At 45.0% G+C, this 13,968-nt stretch overlaps 1 protein-coding gene across 4 annotated transcripts in view; it reads left to right on the top strand.

The window, feature by feature from the left end:
• The window catches only part of BRINP2 (BMP/retinoic acid inducible neural specific 2), a 109,076-nt gene that overhangs the window by 62,137 nt on the left and 32,971 nt on the right, over positions 1-13,968 (top strand). For all 4 annotated transcript variants that reach the window (XM_029618326.1, XM_029618328.1, XM_029618327.1 and 1 more), the window contains one exon: positions 6,836-7,026. In XM_029618326.1, the coding sequence (XP_029474186.1) occupies positions 6,836-7,026 (191 nt within the window). The remainder of the gene's footprint in view (positions 1-6,835; positions 7,027-13,968) is intronic.

The raw sequence follows: 13,968 nt of genomic DNA, 5'->3' as shown, positions 1-13,968 counted from the left end.
AGTCTCTCCTGCGACTGAAGAATCCAGGAACCTTCACATTGCGAGAAGACTAGAAATGGAAGTCCCCAGTGATCCACTATCAGCTGAAACACCTCATCTGACAATACCCATTCTCATGGGTCCAGACTTTCCCTGTTGAGAAAGTCTGCTTTTACATTGTCTTTTCCTGCAGTGTGCAAGCCACTGTCATTGCATTATCCAACATTATCCGGACTACTCGACCCTGCAATCTGCCACTGAACTGCAAGCACATCAACTGCACCGCCCAGCCTTCCAGCTGATTGATGTTCCAGAGAGACTCTTCTGCACTTCAGCACCCTTGTGCTGTCAGTTCCTGACAGTGAGCTCCCCAACCCTGGAGGCTCGCATCTGTTGTGAGTACTAACCAGTCTAGATATTTTAGGGAAACTCCCTTTCTTAGATGATATGCTTGTAACCACCACTGTAGTTGAGAGCAGACCTCCATTAGAAGGTGCAGCCGAATCGAATAATTCTGAGATTGTGGGCTCCAACAAGACAGCACAGAGCACTGAGAGGATGCATATGCGCCCTCACCCATGGCACTACTTCCAGGGTTGCCACCATCAAACCGAGTACCTGCAGATAGGACCACATTGTTGGGCATATAGTGTTCATCAACAGATGCACCTGTGCCATCAACTTCTGAATACCAGCTTCTAGCAGGAAAACCCTGCCCTGCTTCATGTTTAACCGAACTCCGAGATACTCTAGCGACTGAGAAGGCTGAAAACTGCTCTTGGCCAGGTTCACCACCCAGCTGAGATCCTGCAACAGGGAAATCACCTTGCAGGTCACTAGTTGGTTCTCCAGATACTTGACCTGAATCATCCAGTCATCCAAATATGGGTGTACCACGATCCCATCCTTTCTTAACTCTGCCGCCACCATCACCATAACCTTGGAAAAGGTTCTGGGTGTGATGGCCAGACCAAAAGGCAGCACCCGAAGCTGATAATGGCATCCCAAAACTGCAAATCGCAGAAAACACTGGTGCTCTAGTCGGATGTGAATATGCAGGTACAGCTCAGACAGGTCCAAGGAGGTTATAAATTCCCCTGACTGCACAGCCATTATCACTGAGAGTAACGTTTTCCATATAAAAATGAGTCACCCGCAAATTACAGTTGACTCCTTTGAGGTCCAGAATGGGACAAAAGGAGCCCTCCTTCTTGGGCACAATGAAATAAATGGAATATATACCTATATTTACTTGAGACATGGGCACTGGAACCACAGCCCTCAGACTGAGGAGCCTTGACAATGTACACTCCACTACCTTCTTCTTCTGTGGGGAGTGGCAGGGAGACACAATGAACACATCCCGAGGAACACTGAAAAACTCCAGCGCATATGCCTCTCGTATCACCTCCAGGACCCACTGTTTCAATATGATTTTGACCCACCTCTGATAATAGACGGAGGGGTGCCCCCCATCTCCTGTTCCTGGAGGTGGATTGGCAAACTTTCATTGGGAGGCTTGGGAGTTTACACTACCCGAGCTCGTGCCCCGACTGGGATGAAAGGACTGAGACCTATCGAAAGGGTGAGTCCTTCGAAAGGTCACTCCTCTGCAGGGTCGAAAATGCTTGGATCCCCTGCATGACCTCTCATGGCAAAGGAGCGTTGTGTCTGATTCTTATCCTCCAGCAACCGAGGAACCAAGGATTTGCCCCACTTTCTGGCCAGTTTCTCCAACTCGCTCCCAAACAAGAACGAACCTTTAAAGGTCAATTTTTTAAGGTTAGCCTTGGAGGTCACATTGGTTTACCAATTTCTCAGCCATAACTGGCGCCTGGCAACTATTACCAAAGCCATCCCTCTAGCTGAGGTGAGGACCAAATTGCAGCCTGCATCTGCCAAAAAGGCAGCTGCTGGCTCCATAACTGCCCTGGAATTCACTCCAGATTCATCGACCCCCCCTGAGAGAGAAGTAAACAAAAGCAAGCCACCAGGAACAAGAAGAACCTATCTGCAAAGTCATTGCCACTGCTTTAAATGCTTGCTTAAGGATGGCCTCAATCCTTTGATTGTGCACATCCTTCAAGGCGGCTCCTCCCTCTGCTTGGAGATGGCACAGACAAGTGCGTCCACTTTCAGAAAACGTAAACGCTTTCTCACCACTGGATCCAGGGGGACAGGCCTTCCAAAACCTGATCTCCTTTGAAATTAGCCTCCGAGGCGCCCCACTTAAGATCAATCAATTCTTGAATGGCCTCCATAACATGGAAAAAACAAGAAGCTTTACACAAAGAAGCCAAAATGTGATTTTTCTTTGGCTTAGACATGGAATCTGCCCCAGGTACTCCCAGCATCTTTAATGTCTGGGAAATCAGAGCTGGTAGCTCATCTCTGTGAAAGAACCACAACATAGTCCTATACGGTTCCAGACCTGGAGGAATTTCCCCATCCTCCAGAGAGTCAGGATAGGCCTCATCATCCGTGCCATTTGGATTCCTATTGGGAGGACCTGCTGCCGATCTAGGTGTACTTCAGCACTTAGCAGTAGTACCGGGCAAGTGAGAGGTCACCACCTGCAACTCTGACCTGGAAGGATTGGGTGGGGCTGAGGACTGCGCCTGAAGTAAGGATTACAATCCTTGAAAAAATTCTACTGAAGGAAAGGCAGAAGGATCCATGCCAAAACCAGAGGGCACCTGTGCTGTACCCACTGAGCTACCTTCCCCCGCTGGTGAACCAGTTAAGGGAGTTCCAAGGTCAGGTGCCCCTCCTGACATGTCCTTACCCAGGCCGTCATCAGGCTGGGAAGAACCAGGCTTAATAAAATCAAAGGAAGATAATCTCTCTGAGCCTCTAGCAGTGCTGACACAAGTTAGAGGGCATGGCAAACTGAGATGCCTGAATATGACAGGCAGCACAGAGGGAAAGGCGCTTAGGTTTCTTAGCCACAGGTGCCATCAGTCTATCAGTATGCTTAACCTGTGACTGAAGGTGTGTGTCCAGCTGAATTCACACTGCAAAATGTATATGCATCCAAAATTTAGGGCTCAAAGTTTAGGTAGCCCCAACTTAAGCGCAACCAATGCAGCCCAAATTGTGCACACAGGCAAGTGCATGCCTAACACAGAAGCCACTATCACCTGGATGCCCAGGCAGGCATCTGACTAAGTGTCCAAAAACTGTGCACACAATCTGGACACTCAGTCTGGTGCACTCACATGAATCGATGGGCCTGAAGAGGGCAGCCTAATGCGCAGGAAAAGGCACGTGAACACGCCGCTGTGGCCTACCATACAGCACATAGAGAAAAGCCTAAGAGCTGGGCCTAGACCAATCAGGCTGCTCAATCCGCCAGGCTGATCACGTCCCTTAACTTCTTTCAGGGCCGGGAATGAATGTCAGAACAGTATGTCGAGCATGGAGACTTGAGGAAGGGAGGAAGCCTTACAAAAATCCCTTCTACTCTCTTTCTTTCTTTTTATTTTAAGCTTTACCTTAGCTCAGACCTTCCCGGCTGAGTACAGAGATGATCTCAGGCTGCGGGAAGGTCTGTCACTGCCATGCTTGGCGTACTGTACCTGAGCCCTTCAGCTGTTTTAACAGCTAAGTCCCTGCTGTCTGAGAAAACCAGCTACAGGACCAAGGCATTCATCTGAGGGGCCATGGAAATCACCTCAGAAATTCTCAACTGGGGGAGAGACCATTTGGTATCACCATAGGAGAGTGGGGAGAATTAAATTTCCTTTTATTTCTCCTTTTAAAACTTGAAGTAGTCCCCAGTGGAGATGCATGTCCACCATCTGCTGGAGGCGGAGAATACTGGCAGGCTGATGTCACTGCAGGAGTATATACATTGTGATGTTTTCTTTGCTCTGTCTCCATCTGCTGGTAGAGTTGCATAGCCCACTGGATCTGGATTCATTGGACTAGAAGCCAAGAAACATTAGCATGTGTCATATCTTTGCACCTCTAACCTTTCAGATGGACGCCGTGTGTTTTTTCAGGCACAGAAAAGTTTTCAGCAGGGTGCTCAGAAATAATTGTACTCTAGATCTACGCTCTAGGCCAAAATGAGGCAAAACGGTTCACAAAGCCTGCAAATTGTTTATCTCCTACCCAAGGATTTTAACTTCCTGCAACAACAGAGAGAGGGAAAAAATCCAATAGAAAATAACCTGCAAACAAAAACTTGTGCAAAAAGCACTGCTGATTTTGTTTGTGTGACCGGGTAATTTCCTCCTGCTCTGTTGTGCTTCCAGCTCAATCAGAGAACCAGGATTGGGATTTGGCACCATGAGCCTTTATTTGCAATTACCTAAGGATATTTCTTCCCCCTAGTTTATGTCTCCCCACCCTCCCTAACAAACCTAGTTTTGTCATTGCTGTGATGGTCCTTCTGGAACCTTGCAGTCATGGGCACTGAATCTGACCACTATGTTTTGCCCTTATTTATTTGGTCAAACCTATAAGCTCCTTTATTTCCATAGGAGCTCTAAGCTTTAGGCAATGACCACAGCTCCTTGCCTCCTTCCCCCTGGATGCTGTGAACACTGTCTTTACAGTGTCCCAGCTCTAGTCAACCAAGGGAGCAGAAAACCTGACTCGGGCATTGAACCAGAGACATTTCCACATGGCAGTGAACAGAACTGCTTCTGAGTCTCTGGGCTGGCCCATGTTTGCCCAGGTCTAAAATCTAGCTCATTTAGGCATCTGTCCCACAGTGGATTTTTTTCACTGACATTTTTGTTTGTGGGATTTTTCTAGTGCAATTTTTTCTCTTCTAGAAATTGGAAGAACGTTGGGGGTCCCATTGCCAAAAAGTTTGACAGTGCCTGATCTGCAAAATATGAAAGGTTTCTAACTTGGTGATTGGACTGGAGTTAACAGGAATAATTGCATTGCTTGTTGCGAGCATAGCGGTGGACCCTTGGGCCGGCCTAGCGGAGTGAGATGGTATAAGAGGAGGAGCACTCCACTGTGAAGAGGTAGGCCGGGAGGTGGTGACAAACTGGACGTAGAGCTGAAGTCTTCAACCTGGAAGCCAGAGATCCCCCCGGGAGGAGCCCGTGAGGACCCGGGCCGCTGGGACTTAAGTGACGGATAGACCTGAAGCAAAGGAAACATCTTCACCCTGGAAGCCCGAGATCCCCCCGGGAGGAGCCCGTGAGGACCCGGGCTGCTGGGACTTAGGCAAAGGCAGAAGAAGGTGGATGAGACAGACCAAGGTCGAGGCAGGCGACAGACACGGAGAGTCAGAGGCAGGCAGGCGTCAGGAACCAGAGAAGCAAGTCGAGGAAGGAATGGAATGGAAGCAGAAGTTCCGCAGCAGGAACTGAAGATCCGGGACTGGAACTGCACGAAACCAGGAACGGGAACCAGCGAAGATCCAGGCAAGGAAGAGACAGAGCGCTGCAACTCATATCCAGCAAGGAATCTCGTTGCAAGGCAATTTGAATCAGTCAGACGCCGGCCTTAAATACTTGCCGGTGTCTGACGTCACTCCAGGGGGCGGCCCGCGATCTGGTGGGAAAAGCCCTTTAAATTGCCCCTCCTTGCGCGCGCGAACCTAAGAGGGGCCAAGTTCCGAGGCTCGGCGGCGTCTCCCTCGTGGAGACGCCGCCGTGAGGCAGGCCCAAACAGCAGTGGACCCCGCCGTCAGTGTACTGAGAGAGAGGGAGAGAGCCCGAGCCCCGGACCCCGTAGTCGGAGCCCCGGCGGTGAAGGTAAGGGCTCAGTCACGAGACTCGCGACCGAGACCGCAACATTGCTGCAATAAGAGGTACCACAGGGTATGATTATTGGGTACTGTCACAATTGTGTTGGGACCCAGGTCTGGATTTGGAGAGTCTATTGAGAATCCAGAGGCACTGGTAGACCTAGATGGTAATTCCATGCTAGGCTACCACTGATGCTGCACAGTAGGAGCAAGGTGCATTGGGAGTGGTTAGCCCAACACTGAAGGATTTGGCTAAGACTGAGAAACATTGGCAGCCCATTGGAACAGTATAGATTGTAGCAGGTCAGGGGTGGCATCAATAATCTGGATGAAGCTTACATTACCTGTTGGACAGGATATAGCATCACCATTTCCTCCTGAAAATATCTGCCTGAATTTTAAAAGCCCGGTGTGCCTAAACACTGGGGGATACGTGCATGACTGGGCCCTGCATGCACTGAGTGCATTTTCAAAAGGGCCCGGCCACACGCGTAGCCCCCAGTACACGCAGAAATCTTGGGCCAAGAAAAAGAGGTGGCCCGGGGGTCGGGGCGGAGGCTGGCTGGGACAGCGGCCATTAGGCCCTATTCCAGGGAAGCATGTGCCGGCAGCTGGCTGGCACGCATAACTTACTTCTGCTCCAAAGAAGCAGGTTAAGTTAAAAAACCAAAAAAAAAGTTAGAGGTGGGGGAGGAGAGGGGAAAAGGTAGGAAGGTTAGGTAGGGGTATAGGGAAGTTCCCTCCCAGTCTGTTCCTTAATTAGCAAGGACTGGGAGGAACTGGGGAAGGCCTACCTGCACGCATGTTATAAAATAGCCATGTCCATGGGCGCATGCCAGGAACCGCACACACATGGACTCATGCGTGGACATTTTAAAATCGACCCCATCATAAATACAAGATTTTTGACTTGTATCTTCTCCTCTTTTGCTCTCACACCACATTAGAAAAGTACCTCTTAAAGACAAGGGGCCTTGAGAGAGTAAAATATAAATGATATCAGATGGTTTCATGAATAAGGTAATATTTTCAAAATTAAGTTACAGGTTACTTTATTTCTCACATTGATCTCTGTTTTTAAATAATATAAATTTGGTGAAATGCAATCCAAGTGATTTTCAGTATTTCTGTGATATGCAGGAGAAGAGTCCCTAACCATTTTTGTAGACAAACGGAGGTTGAGCCGAAAACTGGAGGCAAGTGCTGGGAGTACAAATGGCTCTACAGTATCCTTAGAAACCCTGCACCAGCTGGCTGCTTCTTACTTCATCGACCGAGAGAGCACACTACGCCGACTCCACCACATCCAGATAGCAACCACAGCCATCAAGGTAGTGTAATAATGAGTCAGTGCAAATTTGATTACCTCTGAAACTGAGGTGCCATAAGAGTGGGAGAAAAGCATAAGGGGATGGTATGGAAAGCTTTAACTTTCATCTGAGCTGGATAGAGTGATAGCAGATATGGACTCCAAATGACCATACCTTGCCCAAAACAAAGGCGAGATATCCAAAGGGATGCTCATATTCTAGTAGCAAGTCCTCTCCTGAAAAGACAACTTGGAGTTTTGTTGATTTACAAAACCAAAATAACAAAAGCGTATATATGAAACTGTTATATCATCACCCAGAGTGAGGGAGGAATAGCAGAAGATTTGAAAACCCAAGTTTATTCAGGAGAAAAGGTCTTCGTGTGTTGCCTTCATAGAAGCACAGAGTCTACTGTGTGTGTGTCTACTGTCCACCACAAACACACACAGACAGTACAGTGTTTGTGTGCTATGCTGCATGCAGTACTGTGCACTAATGCTGATAGACTACACACACAACAAAAACCTGTTAAACACCAAATGAAAATACTGAAAGCCTGGTATAGCCTCTTTGCTTCATTTTCTGTGCACTGCTCAGTGCTCACCTCACTGATGCCCAGACAGAGACAAAATATCAGTAGCACTGCTGCAACTTTCCACACTGTCTCCCACCCAGACCTTCCCCCATTGAAGAGAAAAATCAGCAGCAAGTACAACTGCTTGTCTTTTACTGGTGACTGGCACAATGAGTGAAATCACTGCAGCACAGAGAAAATTAAAAGTAGCCCACAAATGCCAAAAATTCAAAAAGCTTAAGTTGTATTTGAAAACTCCGTGAGAGCTTTCTCCTAGCACATTCTTTTCTGATCAAAGCTAGATGGGAAATATAGTGTTTCTCACACATTCTGACTTTCTGGTGGGAGTGGGTCAGTGTCATTAGTCCAAATACCAGCAATAGACTAGTTAGAAAAATGCTTCACTGTGATTGCTGTGATTTCCTTGCCAATATGCCCTGACTTAGCTTTGACAAGGCAGTGAGGTCACATAGAGAAAGACTGGGTACTTTCACCTGTTGCAGAGCCATAGACTTCAATAGGCCATATAAATGAATGGGAAACATAAATGAATGGGACAAATAATATTTGTTTCATTTGTGGGACTCCTGCATTCATTTTGTGGATCCACAAATGGGACAAATAGGGACCCATTTGTAATGTTTTACCCATTTGTTTTTAATGTATCCATGTCTATATCATGGAGTAGCTGGTCCTGGAAATAATGAGGGGGAGGGGTCTAGGTCTGTCACTTTGATGCAGGATATAGTGCAAGAGGGAAATGTGGTGGAGTCACTTAGCAACAGTGATCATAATGTAAACATATTTTACATAATTACTGAATGGAACACATTAAGGAAAACTACAGCAATAGCATTTAACTTTAAAATAAGGAAAACAATAAGAAAATAAGATTGCCATACTAGGTCAGACCAATTCCATCAAGCCCAGTATCCTGTTTCCAATAGTAGCCATATAGTCACAAGAATCTGGACCTGGATTGGCCAGGAGACTGTGATAAAATGAAGAAATTAGTTAGAAAAAAAACATAAAAGGAGTGGCTGTAAAGGTTAAAAATGTGCATGCAGTGTGGATACTATTTAAAAACATCACCTCTAGACTAAATATATTCTATGCATTAAAAAAGTTAGAAAGGAGACCAAACAATTGCCAGCATGGTTAAATGGTGAGCTGAAAGAAGTTAAAGCCAAAAAGACATATTTCAAAAGCTAAAAGGTAGATCCAAATGAAGAAGATAAGAAAGAATATAAACACTGATAAAACATTAATAAGGAAGACCAAAATAGCATTTGAAAAGAAGCTTGTCAGACAGGAAAAAATTCAGAACAACATTTTCAAAATTATTAGAAGGAAGAAGACTGTGAGGGACCACTACATGTCTGATGGGTAAAAGGAAAGATAAGACCATAGCAGAAAAAATAAATGAATTCTATGCTTTGGTCTTTACTCAGAAGGGTATTGGGGAGATTATTTGGAGGTAATGATTCAAAGGAACTGAATCAAATCTTGGTCTTGGGATACTTTAACCTATACATTGACGTCATTCATTATTCCGCTCCATGTGAGAGTTTTTTTATTCTGCCATGGATACTTTAGGGTGGGAATAAAAGGTGCATGAACCAACTGTGTGCTTGTGCCACACCCTGGATTTAATCTTTTAAAGTTGAAGAATTATTTATTAATATTATTTATCTACCGCCACTCCCAAAATCATGGTGGTTTAATCTGGATTTAATCATGGTGGTTTAATCTGGATTTAATCTTTTAAAGTTGAAGAATTATTTATTAGAGATGTGAATCGTGTCCTCGATCGTCTTAACGATCGATTTCGGCTGGGAGGGGGAGGGAATCGTATTGTTGCCGTTTGGGTTTTAAAAATATCGTGAAAAATCGTTAAAATCGTGAGCCAACCCCCTAAAACCCACCCCCGACCCTTTAAATTAAATCCCCCACCCTCCCGAACCCCCCCCCCCCAAATGCTTTAAATTACCTGGTGGTCCAGAACGGTGGCGGTCCGGAACGGCCCCCTCAATTGAATCCTTTTGTCTTCAGCCGGCGCCATTTTGCAAAATGGCCGCCGCAAAATGGCGGCGGCCATAGACAAAAACGATTCGACGCAGGAGGTCGTTCCGGCCCCCCGCTGGACTTTTGGCAAGTCTTGTGGGGGTCAGGAGGCCCCCCCAAGCTGGCCAAAAGTTTCTGGGAGTCCAGCGGGGTTCAGGAAGCGATTTCTTGCCGCGAATCGTTTTCCGTACGGAAAATGGCGCCGGCAGGAGATCGACTGCAGGAGGTCGTTCAGCGGCGGTCCGGAACCCCCGCTGAACGACCTCCTGCAGTCGATCTCCTGCTGGCGCCATTTTCCGTATGGAAAATGATTTGCGGCAAGAAATCGCTTCCTGAACCCCGCTGGACTCCCAGAAACTTTTGGCCAGCTTGGGGGGGCCTCCTGACCCCCACAAGACTTGCCAAAAGTCCAGCGGGGGTCCGGAACGACCTCCTGTGTCGAATTGTTTTTGTCTATGGCCGCCGCCATTTTGCGGTGGCCATTTTGCAAAATGGCGCCGGCTGAAGACAAAAGGATTCAATTGAGGGGGCCGTTCCAGACCACCGCCGTTCTGGACCACCGCTGGATCCCCAGGTAATTTAAAGCATTTGGGGGGGGTTCGGGAGGGTGGGGGATTTAATTTAAAGGGTCGGGGGTGGGTTTTAGGGGGTTTTAGTGTGCCGGTTTTCCTGCCCTCCCCCTTCCCCCGATTTACCATTTTTTAACGATAAATCGGGGGAATTGGTATTGTATCGTGGCCCTAACGATTTTTGACGATTTAAAATATATCGGACGATATTTTAAATAGTCAAAAAACGATTCACATCCCTATTATTTATTAATATTATTTATCTACCGCCACTCCCAAAATCATGGTGGTTTAAAAATTTATCACACATATATTATAAGAGAAAAGTTCAATGTTTATTATCTCAACACTTTAAATAATTCAGGAAATGTGTCCTAAAATACACATACACTGACACTCACACATCCATGCCTTAAAAACACCACACAAAATACAGAGAAGTAATCAGCCATAAAGCCTATATAACAATTATTTCCTATGAGAAAATACAAAATCATATATCAGTGCTCCCTGTGGTTTTTATGTGACCACTTACAACTCTATACCTGGCTTTCGCCCATTTTTATTTGTCAATAGTAAACTAAAACACTGAGATATGACTATATATCATAAATTAAATCTCCTGAATATTTCTTCTTATGGCAGACCTCACTGTATATACCTCCTCACTTCTGGGCAATGCTTCATGTTATTGCTGTCGTTTAACCCCTTTCTTCCCTTCCGGGTAATACTTCATGTTGTCACTGTGGTTTGACCCCAACAAGCGGCCCTTGTTTCACTACCATCTGCTTCCTCAGGGGGATGATAACCACTGAGACAAACCCAAGCATATTCGCCTTAAGTGGATCATATATCGTAATTTGCAAGACACATTAACCTTCAAAAATATGTTAACATTTTTTTACCAATAGCTTTTATAATAGCGCAAAAAGTATACCGAAAGTTGCCACCAGATGTCTTTTGGCTCTCCCAAACCGGCTTATGTCTATACAAAAGAAATTATCGATTCATAATGTATGATCAAAATCTGAAACAGTAAAACAAAAACTGAACAATACTTCTTATGTAATCTCACCACATTCCCAGGCGCTAGGCTAGCTAACGCCATTCTCCCAACTCTTAAAACAATATCATATCTGGTCAATGTGTTCAAAACCACAATTCACATGGGCTGTAACTGCTTCTTAATACTTATAATTCAGCCGGCAAATACACACTGCTCCACTGAAATTGCCATTAAAGCTGCTTCTTCATGGTTTGTTTTTTAAAGCTTATTCAAGGCATCCACCGCCCTGGGGACAAATTGGATTATAAACGCTATTGGTAAAATAATTTTTACATATTTTTGAAGGTTAATGTGTCTTGCAAATTACGATATATGATCCACTTAAGGCGAATATGCTTGGGTTTGTCTTCTCAGTGGTTATCATCTCCCTGAGGAAGCAGGTGGTAGTGAAACAAGGGCCGCTTGTTGGGGTCAAACCACAGTGACAACATGAAGTATTACCCGGAAGGGAAGAAAGGGGTTAAACGACAGCAATAACATGAAGCATTGCCCAGAAGTGAGGAGGTATATACAGTGAGGTCTGCCAAAAGAAGAAACATTCAGGAGATTTAATTTATGATATATAGTCATATCTCAGTGTTTTAGTTTAATATTGACAAATAAAAATGGGGGCGAAAGCCAGGTATAGAGTTGTAAGTGGTCACATAAAAACCACAGGGAGCACTGTGGATCCATAAAGTCAAGAGGCCGCCAATGAAGAGTGGGTGACTCGCCAGAATGACGGCTACTGCCTGGAGACAATACCCTTATTCAATAAACATACACATGCTTACTGTGACTCCAACATCGCTCTAAGCTTCAACAGCAAGAGGAAATGTGGAAAAATGGATTTACACTCACAAAGAGGGGAGTAGCTGGCTTGTTACGGCGGTTACTACCCCAAACCAAATAAGCCTGATGCTTCACCTTCAATGCATATACAGCATAGTTCTCTGCTTCAACGGCAGGGGAGAAGAAAAAAGGGTTCGCACTCACAAAGTGGGGAGTAGCTGGCTTGTTACGGCGGTTACTACCCCAAACCAATTGTGTCCGATACTTCACTTTCGATGCATATCCAGCATGGCTCTCTGCTTCAACAGCATGGGAGAAGACTGATACATCACGCATTTCCAGCATAGCTCCCTGCTTCAACAGCAGGGGAGAAGAAAAACAACCAATAAGGACTGTATAACATAGTCTGGGTAAAACAAATAAGCATGGGTGTAGCTTGCTTATTGCGGCGGTTACTACCCCTACTACCCCTAACTAATCAAGCTAGATATTTCAATGGTGGGGGTGGAAGGGAAATAGAACCAAGAGCTAAGAGAAACAGATAAGTATGAGAGAAAAAAACATGTGAGGCTTGCTGGGCAGACTGGATGGGCCGTTTGGTCTTCTTCTGCCGTCATTTCTATGTTTCTATGTTTCTATGATACATGATTTTGTATTTTCTCATAGGAAATCATTGTTATATAGGCCTTATGGCTGATTATTTCTCTGTATTTTGTGTGGTATTTTTAAGGTATGGATATGTGAGTGTATGTGTATTTTAGGACACATTTCCTGAATTATTTAAAGTGTTGTGATAATAAACATTGAACTTTTCTCTTATAATATATTTGTGATTTACAATTTAGTTGGGAAAGTAGTTAAATATCACCCACTGTGTATACCTTATACGGTTTAAAAATTAAAACCTACAGATACTCAGATTTGACTTTTCTGATGTTTTTTCCATTGAGACATTTTTGCGTGATCATTTTCTTATTAAATTTAAGACCCCTTACGATTCATCAGCCACAAGCTCACAAGTTCTGAAACGAGGCCATACATATACCAAGAAATTACCGAGAACCTACACACAGATTGGCTTCCCAAATTAAGGACATTAATACTCTGGAGATGACCACTGCTTTATCTGTTTGGAAGATTCATTATTAAGCTCTGTTTAATGTTTTTCCTGGTTTTTCCTAATCTTTGGGGGACAATATTTAGAGAACACTTTGGTTTTCTAATGAACTTAGAATTTTAAAATCTAGGGGGGTTGATGACATCACTAGCCTAGTTGGCTGCTTGAGTTTCCCTCCTGTCTCCAGAAAGCCTTAACAGCATTTTTTTTCTAGCCCACGTTGGAATTTTAGGCACTGAAATTTCCCTATTGTGCTGTTGAAAGTGTGGTGATGTCTACTTGGAAGAAAACTGTTGATTTGAAACAGTTTTCATTCTCAAAAATCTGCGAAGAACTAAGCAACATGGATGGAGATTCAGGGCCTACTGACGCGCCTGGCATGCTACAAAGAAATGTCAAGTCACTGCAGTCTTTGTCCACGGACTCTGACTTACCCTCACATGCCGAGTTCTGCAAGTGGTTCTGCGACCTTCGGTAAGAGATCCGTAATAATAAAGTGGAGATGGTGGTTTTAATGTCAGAGTTCCGAGAAGAACTACTAGAGAACAAGCGGCATGCAGATGAACAAGGCATGATGCACAAGAAATTCAAATTGAAGACCTTCAGAAGCAGTGTTCCACTCTTCGTGATGATAACATCTCACTAGAAGATATTGAGAACAGGTCCCGGCGGTGTAACCTCCATTTCCAAGAAATAGCAGAGAGTTCTAACACAACGGATTATAAGGCCTTAATCCAGCAATTTTGCACCCTTTTGATGGACTCTGAGGAAGCCTCGGCATTTCCACTCCTAGATGACATCG

This window comes from Rhinatrema bivittatum, chromosome 10 (assembly GCF_901001135.1).
Source record: "Rhinatrema bivittatum chromosome 10, aRhiBiv1.1, whole genome shotgun sequence".
NCBI classification, from domain to species: Eukaryota; Metazoa; Chordata; class Amphibia; order Gymnophiona; family Rhinatrematidae; genus Rhinatrema; species Rhinatrema bivittatum.
This window is presented reverse-complemented; position numbering and strand designations above follow the sequence as displayed.